We start from the raw sequence: 14069 nt of genomic DNA on the forward strand, positions 1-14069 counted from the left end.
TGAGGTTCAATATGGAGTCATCAGTTAACTTCTTCTTATTTTTTTCCCCCAAAGTCAAAAAATAGACAACTAATATTTATAAATAAAAGTAAAAGATAATTTCAAAAAACAGATCATGCCAAATCTTATAGACAATATAAAAAGAAGAAATACTTCAAAATCATTCTACTTAATCTGGATATAGCTGATATTAAAATTAGAGAAAATATATCATTATAAAGAGGAAATTACAAACGTATTTCACTTATAAATGAGGATGCAATATCCTAAGCAACATATTAACAAGTTGAATTAAAAATTAATGTTTAAGTAATGTACTTTGGTCAAAATTAAATCAAAATAAATTAAATTTACGTGAGAATTAGTCACTTTTTTTTTCTTTTCTTGTTTTTTATTTTTGTCATGGTTTATTTTCTGTTTTATTTTTAATCACCAGGAAAAAAAGATTTTCTTCACCCCAACATGGAGGCAACACACCTTAAAACAGAAGTCAATATGCAATAATGGCACAGACTTAACTAAACATTGCAAATGTGATAGTATAATATTTTGGTAAATATGGGAATTTTGAGAGCCATAAAATTAAAGCCTTTGATATGTGTAAGATCAATAGACATAACTTATCACTATTTAATATGACCTTTAATTTTTAAATGCCATGTTCCAATGAAAAAGTATATTGCACAAGAAAATTGAAATTTCAACTAAAGAATCAAGACAAAAGAAACAAACTTCATATGAAAGTACCTTTAAGAGGTTGTACTTACGCAGCAACCTCCTCTTTTGACAATCCTTTGAAATTCACCTCCAGATAATGATCTATGTCATTTTTTTCTTTGATCAATTGAGACCTAAATGAAATGGAAAGAAATAAGAAAGCACTGACTTATCAAGTTGAAAAGCTACCAAACATATAAAATGCCACCAGGAGAACAGAAATATTCAGGGTATAATACCGTATATAATACATGTTCTACAATAGCTATAGAGTTAAGTTGTTGATTGATAGTTTCAAAATTTTAATTTTCCTGAATGGAAAATGGTAGAGAAGAATATTGAACCCAGCACGTAAGTGAATAAAATACCAACACATTGAAATAATTCATATTCTTAAATATGTGAAGCTTTCTCTTCAAAGCTTCTGAGGGCTTCCATTTGGCTCACGTTTTTTCACAGTATTGTTTTTCAACTGCTGAAATCATATTTTGCTTGGCACAGAATCTTGAGTCAAGAACATCTGTTTGATAAAAATGTGTAAAATTTATTTGTCCCAAACATTACTAAATTTTGCCTTGAACTTCTGGTTTTTTTAATCACACATAAATATCAAGTTATTGTTAAAGGGTCAAGGTGCAAGACTTAATTGAGAAATATACTTATAGTGCATCCCTTTCACACCCTCTTTTATCTTAAAAATAAGCATGCTGTCCACCTCTCATAACCATGGGGACGTCGGACAAAACAAATACCTGTGTTTTTATTCAGAAGCTATTAAAGAATGTTTATATAAAATTTGTCTTGAATGGTCATGATAAAAATGTTTTCCTTCAACAAGACAAATGCAAGAAAAAGGTTTTTTTCTCTTTTTTTTTTTTTTGTGACAGAGTCTCAAGTTGTCATCCTGGATAGAGTGTCCTGGTGTGCATCATTGCTCACAGCAATCTCAAACTCTTGGGCTTAAGTGATTCTCTTGCCTTAGCCTCCCAAGTAGCTGGGACTACAGGTGCCGGCCACAAGCCTGGCTATTTTTTTGTTTGTTTATTGGTTGGTTGGTTTTGTTGCAGTTGTAATTGTTGTTTTAGCTGATCTGGGCCAGGTTCAAACCCACCAGCCTCTGTGTATGTGGCCAGCACCCTGCCCACTAAGTGGCACCCTACCCACTGAGCTACAGGCACCACTAAGAGAAAGTTTTCCTTAAAATCCATTTTATCTTAAGAGTGGGAGATGGGGCTATGTTTTTGTTCATCTTGAAAATGAAATATAATCATAATCACTAAAAAACAAAGAATAAGATTTTTCAGGCTGGGCTCAGGGCCTGTAGCTCAGCGGCTAGGGTGCCAGCCACATATACCAGAGCTGGCAGGTTCAAATCCAGCCTGGGCCTGCCAAATAACAATGACAACAACCAAAAAATAGCCAGGCATTGTGGCGGGCACCTGTAGTCCCAGCTACTTGGGAGGCTGAGGCAAGAGAATCTCTTAAACCCAAGAGTTTGAGGTTGCTGTGAGCTGTGATACCACTGCCCCCTACTGAGGGCAAAAAAGTAAGACCCTGTCTCAAAAAAAAAAAAAAAAAAAAAAGATTTTTCAGGCTTTACAAATATTTCACATTTTCAAAAGCAAAATACAAAATAAGAACATGTATACGTAGTACACATGAATTATGCATCTATTGAATGATTTCTCAGCTCTAGAAAAAGGAAATTTTGATTTGCTTTGTAAAACAATCTTTGTGTTAGTTTAGCTGAATATATTTATTTTGGTCCAAGGACTTTGGTCTTTCCCAGAAATACTAAAAATGAAGTTGAGAATAAAGAAGTCACATAAGACTTTGTTCATTATGCCTTGTAGAAATTGAAAAGTAGCATATAAAAAAAATAACCAAACCGACAGATGCAAAATATTTCTGTTGATAAATAATATGTGTATCACTAAAAGTCAATAGAGTTACAAAGGGCAAATTCAAAGTAGCCCAATCTCAGTTAATAGTCATAATTATGCAAAAAATGCATTGAGTTTTCCACTCTGCATTTTCTTAGCAACAACTCCAGTAGCTCAGCAGCCTTTCATGGGCAGCAGTGATTTGATGGTGCATTTTCAGGCTGCAGCATCATTTCATGAACTAATTCATGCCTGCAATTGACCCCAGAAGCAAGGCAGCCCCCTCCTTCCTCCAAAACAGAAGTCAGCACTTAGAGTCTGTGTATTAAAAGCAAGTGCCTTTCATTCCTAAAACTTCTACTTTCCATTCTTTGCATATATTTTTAAAATCTACCTTATCTCCAAAACTGTATAGGAGGCATGATACCACATATAATTGTGATAGGAAATAAAACAATCAAATAAGCACCAGCTTGATAAATAAATATATTTTTAGCATTTGAATGAGGTTCAGCAATCCTTTAAAACAGCAATTTTTAATGCTCTTTTAGCAATTTTATTTTCTAGATATGCTATTGATATTTCTTACTGTAGGAAAACTCATTCTTCAGGAAAAGAAGCGAAAACCTGGGCACATACCTTGGAATTTTTCCAGGTGAGCATGGCAGCTTCTTTCTGGCTAAGGCTGCAAGTTTTGGGCGTGTCATGGGCAGTGGGGGCAGGGTGGTCATTTTGGACTACAAAAAAAAAAAATAAGCAGAAATGATGGTTTAAAGCATTGCGCTTTCAAAGGATCCTTTAAGACATTATTAAAGAGCCACAGTCTGTCATCTTTGCTGAGAATGCCTCTGTATGTAGAGCTACCGTTCTTTTTCAGAAATGCTACTTAGTGAGGGGAATCTGCAGGTTGCTTCTTATTATTTTCTTTCATTGTCTGCCTTTTGGCCAGTTTATTTCTTGCCTCTATCTCCAACACAAAGTGGATAATGATAAAACCCAATAAATGCACTGATGATTCAGATAATCATCGGATTTCGTAAGAATTTTGTAAAGGGACATGATTGAAATTAAAGAATGAAGATTTTTAGGATAGCTATGGATTTCTAATGTTTATACTTTGCTTTCCTGTTATAATCAATGATTGAAAATTGTTCATACTTTGCTGTTTTCTAAAAGCCTTATCACTCTCAAACAAAGGCTTTCTTTTCAAAGTGATCAATCGACACTAAGAATAATTCTCAAAAAGGAGATGGCTCTCCGGAGAAATCCCACAGCTCTAACAGTATAATGAATCACTTTTAAATGTATTGGTTTTAAAAAGTGGTTTTAAACAATGATTTTAAACAATGTTATTTCTCACACTTCTGAGTCAAGAATTAGGATAAGCCATGAGAGGACAGCTTCTTTGTGCTCCATGATGACTGAGGTCTAGACTAGGGAGACTAAGCTGGGGTAACTCAATGGTGGGACATAGGAATCATTTGTAAGTTTCTTCACTCATGTATCCGGTTGTTAATGCTGACTATTAGCTGGTAATTGCCTGGGGTTGTCTGCCAGAATATATACATGAGGTTTCCTCTCATGGCTTGGGCTTCCCAACCACATGGCAACTCCAGACTTCTGATATAGCAGCTCAGGGCACCAAAGGCAAGTATCCCAAAGAAAAGCAAGGTGGACACTGTATCCCCTTGTAGGGTCTAGGCTTGGAAATTGCATAGCATCTTTCTGCTGTGATAACAAGCCTGCCCCGTTTCATGGCAAATGAACATAGAACCACCTGCTGATGAAAGACTATCAAGGTCATATTGTTAAGAAGAGAATATAGCTTAGGAGACACTGTGATAGCCCTTGCTTTGAAAATGCAATATGCCACAGCGATGCAGAATAAGAAATACAGGTCTGTAAAAGGAAGTCATCTACACCTTGTCCCAAAGGCAAGTCCACAATGTCTGTGGACTTAGAATAGAAAAATTGTCACATGTTGCAAGGGCTCTCAAATGTAAAAGAACTAAAATAGAGAGGTATCCAAAAGGCCAGAGGCTCCTGATCTCACTCCTACTATGTCTACCAGCTTGACTCTACCCTTAGCATCATCAAGCAACTATAAAGCTTATTTCAGGCTTTAAATCACTTATCACCAGCAGAGATTACCTGTGTGACCTAGGGTAAATCAAAATCAATCTGGACCTTGAGTATATTCAACAGGAATTTACTGAGCTACTACTTGATGCCAGGCACTATCCTAGGTGCTAAAGACTCAGCAGTGAACACAAAGACAAAAATATCTAACATCACAGAATTTACATTATGGGGTAAATGTGGAGAAAGAAAATATACAAACAAGCAAAATACATAGCACATCAGATGATGATAAGATTTTACAATGAACAATAAAGTAGGGAAGTAAACCTACCCAAATGCTCACTGATAGCGAGGGGATAATTAAGAGAAGTAGATGAGGCCAAGGAAGTCAATGAGAATTTTGGTGGGGTCCCAATGTTTTAGGCTTTTGAGTTTTGAACACTGCAGACAGTGGATTTTATGGTGATTGAGGTAAGAAGCCTTTGGAAGAGTTAGAGCATACAGGTGACACAATCTGACTTTCACCTTGAAAGGCTCACTCTGAATTCCCTTTTGAGGTTAGACGGCAAGGGGAGGAAGGGCAGACATCACAGAGGCCAGCTGGGCAGGTCTGTGAAGTCTGAGTGAGAGAGTGTGGTGGTTTAGATAGAAGTGGCAGTGGGGAGAGGTAGTCAGACCTGAGGCAGAGCTGCCTGTGCCTGGCTGAGACACGATATTCCTCTAGTGCTACAAAACCATGGTTGGGTCAGACATGGGACAGCACGAAGACTTGAGGCAAAATCTTTTGAAATTCATTTAAAAAATGGGCAGTCTTGTTTCTGGGGAAAAAAATTTAATCTGGTCTAAAAATAATTTTTTATAATTAAAGACAATTCTAATGCAGACCAGGGTCTTATTTTAGATATAATAAGTCCTATTATTATGTAGCTTATTAAGGTATGGTAGGATTTGTGAAAACTTATTTTTACATAGTTACAGCTTTAAAGTGCACAGTCTAAACAGCAAATACTAGTCTTCTCCTACAGAACAAACATTAGAAACATGTTATAGTATTACACTTTATTATAACATCATGATATAATGACTTCATTATTTTTTAATCAAAAAAATCTATTTTTCTGGCTAGATGTTATATTAGTTACCTGAATTCCTCAGATAACCAGAATTTACAAAAGGGCCAACACCATGCAGAACATGGAGTAAGAAGTCATGACCAGTTGAGGGTTAAACCACATGTATAGGTTTAAAGGGATACAAAAGGCTCCCCAAACCCACATCACATGACCCTACTCCGAGAAGCTGTGAAGACTGTCTTCTAGAATCTTCTGATGTTATAGGAAACATCAGTTCTTAACCCCCTGGCCTGTCTAGCCCTAACAAATTTTGAAACAGAGAGAAGAAAATAATTCTATTTGATTAAGTTGGGGTATTCCATCCTCTGTGAGTTAGTACTCTATTCTAAGAGCCCCACTTGGCTCATCAAGGCATTATGCAATGGGCACTGAGGCCCGAGTAATCTCTGCATAACTGCAGCGCTCTTCGAAGAGTTCACCAAGGAGCTTCAAAATGAGGAAACTTGTGATTCCCCCAATACTAGCAAGATGTAGCCAACACATCCCATCAAATTGCATTTAATCCCCGACAAAAGTTGACCTCACTGGTATATTACATAGTTTATTCTTTTTGATCTTTACTTGAGTGAGATGATTTACCTTAGACAATATAAGCACCTAATGAACTCACAGGCAAATGATATACATGGAGAGGAATATGTCTCCTTTGTCATACAGATCAACCACAGTCTTTTTTTTTTTTCTTTCAAATTCTCGTTTCCTACCATTAAAGTTTCAGCTGCCAGTTCCTTCATTTTGCTTTCCTCTGATCTGAGAACATTAGCAGCAGGAACACCTTTACTCTTAAATTTAGTTTAGTGTAAGTACTGCAAGCCCTGCTGGCAAGCCTCAAGGCACAAACTCTGAATGGGGGGTGGTCAGAGCTGAATGATAAAGCAGGGGAAAAGTTATTAACTGCCTGTTGGAAAAAATACAGCATCCCTCAAACAATGCCTGTTGGAAAGTTTAAACCAGAGTTAGGGTGGAAGCTGAGCAGGCTCCCTCCTTGCTTCTAAACCCTGCATCCCACCCTGCCTATGCCTGTTGAGAAAGGGCATTTTGTTGCTCACAATCAATACACAGCCACATAAGGTATTTTATTTTCTATAACATATAATGTGGGAACTGAATTTTATGACACAAATAATATATGATATATACCGAATATTGAAAGGGATCCTATATCAAATTATCTTCTCATCTAAGAAATCACCATGTCTTTTGTACCTTATAAGTTCCATCTTATTTATGCTGAATTTTCATGAAGGAAGTAGCTGTATTCTAGCATGCAGCCACTGGAAAAATAAGTGGAAAAAATGCTAGCATGTTTAGGGATATAGCATTTCAGGCTTAAAGTATATCTATAAAGCAAAGAAAGCCTTTTGCTCTTTGTTAATGAGTTGCAGCATTTTGCCGATGTTGGCCAGATGGTGTTCCCAGCTCTTAGGTGAGTTCCAACCTAGACTCAAGAAGGAGGAATGGAACGAGTGCTATGGGGTGAATGAAAGTGGAACACATCACCATTCGTTATGGCACTTCATCAGGCTTCTCTTAGCCCAACACCACAGAGGAAAACGTATAACACAGGTGTGACTACAGGAAGGGAAATTGCTCAGGTTCAAGTCAGTAAGGGAGAAGGAGAATGAAAGGTACCTCTCTGGCGGAAACCAAAAGGAGCCCAAGCTGCAGCAGGATGCTGGGAGGACCCAGAGGCAGCTCCCCCAGTGCTAGCAAGTGGGCAGTGCTGCTTGTGGCACCACTGGTGCTGAGACAAAGATCAAAATGCTGCCTGAAGCCACTCCACTGTTGGTATTCAGAAGAGATTTGGTGCACTCTTTGATCTGCTGGTTGGCTCCTGTATCACAGTTACAGTCTCTAAATTTGGCCCCCTCATGCAAAGACAAATGAGAATCGAGAAATATAGGATGAAAGGGTTGAGAGCGCTGGGTCAGGCCAAATGTGTCCCATGGTGTGAGTTTAAGTTCCTGGCCCCCAAGTAAAATTCTTCAAAGAGTAACCCTCCTGCCCTCTATCCCCAGAGATGCCTTCATCAGGAAACACAAAAGAGGGGAGGCCTACACTGTGTAGACAGAGGCTGCGCAGGGAGAGACTATGTCTGAGGCTGACCAGTGTCTCCAGGGCTCAGTCACCTGGGGGTACAAACTGAGATGAGAGAAATAAAGCTAAAAAACCACAGTAAGAAAACTTATTAGACATCACCAAGAAAGTTCAAAATAACTATGGTTTTACTCGAAATGCTTCATAAAAATTAAAAGTTTCACACCATCACCACAAGCTCTTTACTATGCAAGTTTAAAGAAAATTATGGAAGAAATATCACTAAATAGGCTCCTTAGAAAAGTAAAAAATAATTCACTTCTAGTGTCCAATAATTTTGGACACTTCCAGCACCCCATGGTGGGTAATTAGATAGGTTATTAAATAAAATGAGTAGAAAGTATACATTTTCCACCAAATGACATTTATTGGATGGTTAAATCAAAATATAAAGCAGGAAAGGTATCTGAAGGGAAGCCACATTTTACTTCACTTACATTTGCAGATTATTGCTGGAGGTCTCTCCAGGCTTGCAAACTTCAGCCTGAGAATCAAGAAGCAAAGAAAGATAGCAAAGGAATGAAGAAACAAAGTTCAAAATCAGTCAATAGAATAACTCCTCTCTTCACCCCAAGTCTGGGAGTAAGATTCATTCATACAACAGATACTAAGTACCTACTACCTAAGCTTAGATGAACTGTTTTAAAAATCCCAAAGTGTATTGGATCCTATGAGAGAAACTAATCACTAATTCAGTGACATGCCAAAACTGAAATAAGTATACGTACTGATATATTTCAATAAGAACAGGATATTAATAACCACTTGTTATTTCAAATTTATGAGCTGGAGTTACCTTTACCCAAAACGAAAGCATCTCAGTTCTCCTTCTGTTTCCACCTGTTTCTAAATAAATAAGACCAATGGACTTATTCCTACACATATTTTTCCACTGCCCCCAGAGGATTAGGTGAACTGGGTAGCAAAAAGCTCCTTTCCCTACTCCTCTTGCAATTCGTTCCCTGAGGTAAATAGCAAGGGCCTGGGACTCAGAAAGCGGGAGAAAGGCCGAGCAAGGGTCTGTCGGGGTCAGGGAAGGGACTGCCTGGAAGAACAGCCCGCCTCTCCAAGGTGCTGAGAAAGTCCAGTCGCCTGCCCCGCCCCCTCCTTCGCGAACCTGAGTGGACTGGCCCCAGGGAACAACTCCAGTTTTCCGTTCCGCTGCAGTGAGTCCCCCACAGGCGACAGGTGCTGGGCGCCCCCAAGCCCCCTCCTCTGGTGTTTCCGAGGCCTGGAGCCGCCGGCGCCTAGAGAGCGGACGCGGAGAACGTCTCCAGGGAAACAGGGGGAAGAGGAGGGGCGGTCGGGAGGCGGAGTTAGGCTAAACCGGGGCTCGGGATTGGGGCCGCTTCCAGACTCCGGCTTGGGGGTGGACCTTGGGGCGGAGCTTACTGACGGCAGAGGCGTCCGGACTCCGCGCAGCGGGCTTTTCAAGCTGCTTTCAGAAGTTGGACCGCTGTCAGAAATTAGTTCGCATAACCCAAGGGTCTCGAATTTTCCGCCTGAATCATTTCCTTCACGGCACTGCATTATCAATATTTTGCAGCATTTCTCTTTTGTTCTCAGGACTGATGGTAAAACCTTGAGGTTAGCATTCATGACCTCCCTAACCTGATAGCACTTTACCTAGATAAGTCGTTCACTTTTCTCTTCCCCAGGCCCTGTTGCAGTCAGAACCCAGATTCCTTTCTCAATCCTGTCTCCAGAAAGATAATTCAGTTTTGAGTTGTGACCTACTAAATATTCAAAGTGCCTTTCAAAGACTGTCCCCATAGCCTGTCTTTCTTTCTGGTTTTTCTTTCCTTCCTTCCTTCCTATCTTTTTGAATTTTTACTGGAAACTCAAGATTTTATATTTATACTAACTAAACGTCATCCTGTTCATTTCAGCCCATCAGTCCATCTCTTCTCTCACAGAAAAGTGCAAGGCAGTGAGCTTCCTTGTTCATTCCCTCATAGTTACATGGGGCAAACGAGTGAAGCTAGTTGCTTATTACGCCTCGGATACAGACGTACTGGAAAACTAGGCTTTTATTCAATGCCTACTGTCACACACTGTAGGAGAGTGAGCCAGCGATATTGCTCACATGAATCATTTTATTAAACATAAATTGATTCTATTTGAACCACAAGAACAACCATAATCACACTTTCATTCCAACATCTAATTTGCTGCAACAAATTATTTAATACTAAATTATTTCCAGCAAGTAAGTTTACATCATACATTTCAATGATCACCGCGGCTATCTGTACCTGGGCTCCACCCCTCCCCCCAAATCAGTAAGACCCATTCTATTCTCATGAAAATTTTTTCCAGTTTTCAGCATTGCCTCAACACCATTACCTGTGTGCTGCTGTTCCAGCCCTCGATGGTTTTTCTGCCTTAGAGGTTTGTGAATTCCATACACCTCCCTTTCTCACAAGAGGCTCCCTTAGGTGGCTTTCTACATGGCTCCTTACCTCTTTGGACTTATTCTTACTGCTTGCTGTATTTTCACTGGCAGTTCTTTGATTAATTCTTTTCTTCTGCTGCTTATCGTAAGATTCCTCAGAGCGAGGGAATTCAATTAGAGAACTTTGTTTTTAAGTGATAGAAGACTCAAACTGGCTTAAGCAAAAAAGAAAATCAATTGTTTCCTACAATCACAGGATGCCAGCTTCAGGTGCAACTTTATCTACAGACTTAGCCCTTCTGAAAGCTTTGAGGACTCTAGAACACTACAACATTTTACTACACAGAACTGATCTCTCCTCTCTCCTCTCGAACTGACCTTTCTTCTTTTATCAGAAACACTTTGCCCAGTGTTTGGTTTACATGAACTAACATTCCCTAAAGGATTATGAGCTCCTTGAAAGAACAGACTTTGTCTTATTTTTTTTCCCCTTGAATTCCCTGGAATAGTACAGAGATTGTTACATAGTACTTGCTCAAACATCTTTTTTGAACTGAATGAATGACAAAGTAGAAGTTTCTCAAACTGATTCTTTCTTATGTAATTCTTCTCATTGCTTCTTGTCCTTTTTCCACCTAGAATTTAAGGAGAAAGGGGAGGTGATACAACTGACAGTGTGAATGCTATTACAGACACAATGACATCTAGAGTGCCCTCTTCCAGTCTTGCTCTGGAGAAAGATTTTTAGGTTATGCTAGCTTCCCAAAGAAGCAAATGATAATTCTCTAATGGAACCCAACACATCTTTATGGCTCACCATAATTGTTCTCAAAGTGTTTTTGATATCTCTCAGCCATCAATTCTATTACAAAAATTATTCTCAATTATATTCTTGTTCTACCCATCTGTTTTACTGAGAACATCTCCAAGTAACATCTAAAGGAAGAATAACAGTTGAATTTTTTAATTCTTTCATGTACAGCTTGAAAGAATGCCTTGTGTCACTTTCCTCTATTGTCTAAATAGGCTGGGGTTTTTTTTTTTTCCCAAAAAATGATCATCTATCAGAGTTGGATAATCTAGGTTACCAATCATTACCATTAGAAGGTGTTATTTCACTTTTCTCTAGTATCCAGGGCTCAGGATGAGAAGTCTATTGTCAATTTTATTTTTCTTCTTTTATATCTGGTCTAGTTAAGAAGATCTGTGTCTGCAGTGACAACCACAGATCTCAGTGGCCTAAAACAACAAAGGGTATTTCTTGGTTACAATCTATAACCATCAGAAATCAGGTTTTGCTCCGTACACTCATCTCAGCAGACTCAGGCAGAGAGAATCTCTGTTCCCTGAGCACGGCTGGTCTGCAACAGAGGGATGATAACCAGGGTATGTTGCACATTAGTTCTGAAGGCTTCATGCAGAATAATACCCAGTGCTTCCTCTAACATTTCACTGGCCACAACAACTGACATGGCCATGCTCAAATCCCCATGTGTCTGAAAGAAGACCCAGACATCCATGAGGTCACAATGACTGTCCCAGACATGTTTCCTCCTCCTGAGCTCAGGCATTTTTAGGTTGCTCACTTTATCCCTCCTGTTTTGACATGTCATGGGATTTCCTAAGTAGAGCAATTATAGCTCAGAATTCCCATCCTGTCTCAAATTTTGATAATCATAAATATAATTTATTTTGTCTCATTTTAAAAATATAATTTATTTACATTATAATTTGTCCCATTTGTTCTGTCATCTTTTTCTATGATTCTGTTTATTGATGTAAGTCTCCTACATTTGTACTTTTTTATCCTTGATTTCTCTTCATTTGTATTTTTTTCTTTTTTTTTCCTAAAGTTTGGAAATTTTTGACAATATTATTTTGCCGTCTTTAATTGATTTTTTTTTTTTGTGAGTAGAAGACTTCATATGCAGCCTTTGAGAATTCTTGTTTTTCTTTATTGCTTCTTTTTTATAGATTCTTTTTCTTTTATGCATGTAATATCTTGCAATTATCTCTGAATATATTAGTTTTAAGATTTTTTAAAAATTAAATTGTCTTTTCCTCTAGGAAAAGTTTTTCTTTTGTCGGTGTTGACTTTTATCTTTTATGGAATTTATTTCCCTTGTTTACCATATTAATTAGCATTGGATTCAGCTGCTAGTAATAGAAAGAAATACAAAACTGGAATGATGCTTGATGGCATCAGGTTTCAAGCTCCTTCTGTTTTCAACTTCATTGCATGTGGATTTCATTCCCAACATGGCTTCATTGACAATCCAGCTATTACACCTGCATTTTATCTGAAGAATGGGTAGGGAATAGTGGCATACTCTTTCTAAGAAGATGAACACATCACTTATTGTGATATTCCACTGACAAGAACTTCATCACATTGCCATACTACACTAGAAAATGTGATTATTACTTTGAGCCGCCAAATGACTTGCTGAAAAGCAAGGTTCCATACTTACGGAAAATAAGAAAGAGTGGATAATGGGGACAGTCAGCATTGATACTACAGTTGTTAATTCATATTGAAGAAAGGATTGAATGCCTTGTGGGGCTCTCCTCTACTGCTGTCTGAATAGGCTATTTTCCTCCAAGTTTCCTCTTTGAGTAAGAATTTTCATAAGCTCTGGATGAGGTAGGCAAGTTATGTCTCCTTGGATTTCTTTTAGGGCAAGAGCATACGAACCAGCTATCAGGCTATGCCTTCCATGCTGGAGTAAGAAGACATTAATTTGGGGTATAGACATGTACCCCTGGAGCCTCAGTGTTACCTTGACTGTTCTTTTAATGTCTTCATAAAGGAGTTTTGGGGTTTAAAGTTCTTCCTGCTCTGTGTCCAGGTGTGAGGGGGGCAAGTGGGGTGTTATGTGGGTAAACTGACAATTCAAATGGGGTCATCTGGGCATATTTAGAAGACACCGAGTAGCTTAATGTCCTAAGCCCCTATTTAGCATTTTTCACTGAGGCACCTTTGCTCAAGAGATTTGCCTTCCTTTTTCGCTGTAGCTGTTCTTTCCTTGTTTCAAGATATGGTTACTTCTTGCATGGGGGTGCCCCCTTAATGAAAAAAAGTACAACAAAAATTTTCAGACCAAACTTCTCATAATACCTAGATCTGTAATTATTATAGAATTAAATCCTGTGATGTCATGGGTAGCCAAATAAAAACATAAACTCTGAGAAGGCTCATGGACACAGATGCACACACGGAATTTGTTAGTTGATGTCGGCACAACTCTAGGGATGCTGTTTTCCTTGAGAATGGACTTTGAGGGTTATTCAACATAAAGGATGGAACATAATATTAGAAAGAATAAATTTGTCAAATGGATGCATTTTCAAGAGACTCTAGATTCTATATGCTATTTTTGGTGACTAAAAGTAGTCTATTTAACACTTTCCTGGGTTGGATAATGATACACTAAACACTAAAAGTAGTCTATTTAACACTTTCCTGGGTTGGATAATGAAAATATGACCAACCGTAGAGTAAGTTGTGCTGAAAAAAGTTTACATTTAAAGTTTTTCAGAAAATGTTAGGGTTGCATACATCATTTATATCTCAACTTCTAACTATATTCCCTAATAAAGTCTTAAATTTTTTTCCCTTAACTAAATATCTGAGAGAGAGGAAAATGCCAGAGACTTAGTAAGTTCTTCACTAGTAGTTTCTCATGGTTAATGGTGGTAGTGGGAGACATTATAACTGAGATGGACGCCACGACTTCAATGAAGATACAGTATTCCCATGTA

At 38.3% G+C, this 14069-nt stretch overlaps 1 protein-coding gene across 1 annotated transcript in view; it reads right to left on the reverse strand.

The window, feature by feature from the left end:
• Nucleotides 1–9197, reverse strand: part of TTC29 (tetratricopeptide repeat domain 29) — a 142728-nt gene extending 133531 nt beyond the window's left edge. Inside the window, exons 1-4 of the mRNA XM_012805388.1 lie at nt 9030–9197; nt 8350–8396; nt 3240–3337; nt 768–851 (exon numbers count right to left, since the gene is read on the reverse strand). Coding sequence (XP_012660842.1) covers nt 768–851; nt 3240–3331 — 176 coding nt within the window. The 5' untranslated portion in view covers nt 3332–3337; nt 8350–8396; nt 9030–9197. The remainder of the gene's footprint in view (nt 1–767; nt 852–3239; nt 3338–8349; nt 8397–9029) is intronic.
• Between the last annotated feature and the right edge of the window lie 4872 nt (nt 9198–14069).

The sequence above is a fragment of the Otolemur garnettii genome, unplaced genomic scaffold (assembly GCF_000181295.1).
Source record: "Otolemur garnettii isolate 467f Iridium unplaced genomic scaffold, OtoGar3 scaffold00041, whole genome shotgun sequence".
Taxonomy (NCBI): Eukaryota; Metazoa; Chordata; class Mammalia; order Primates; family Galagidae; genus Otolemur; species Otolemur garnettii.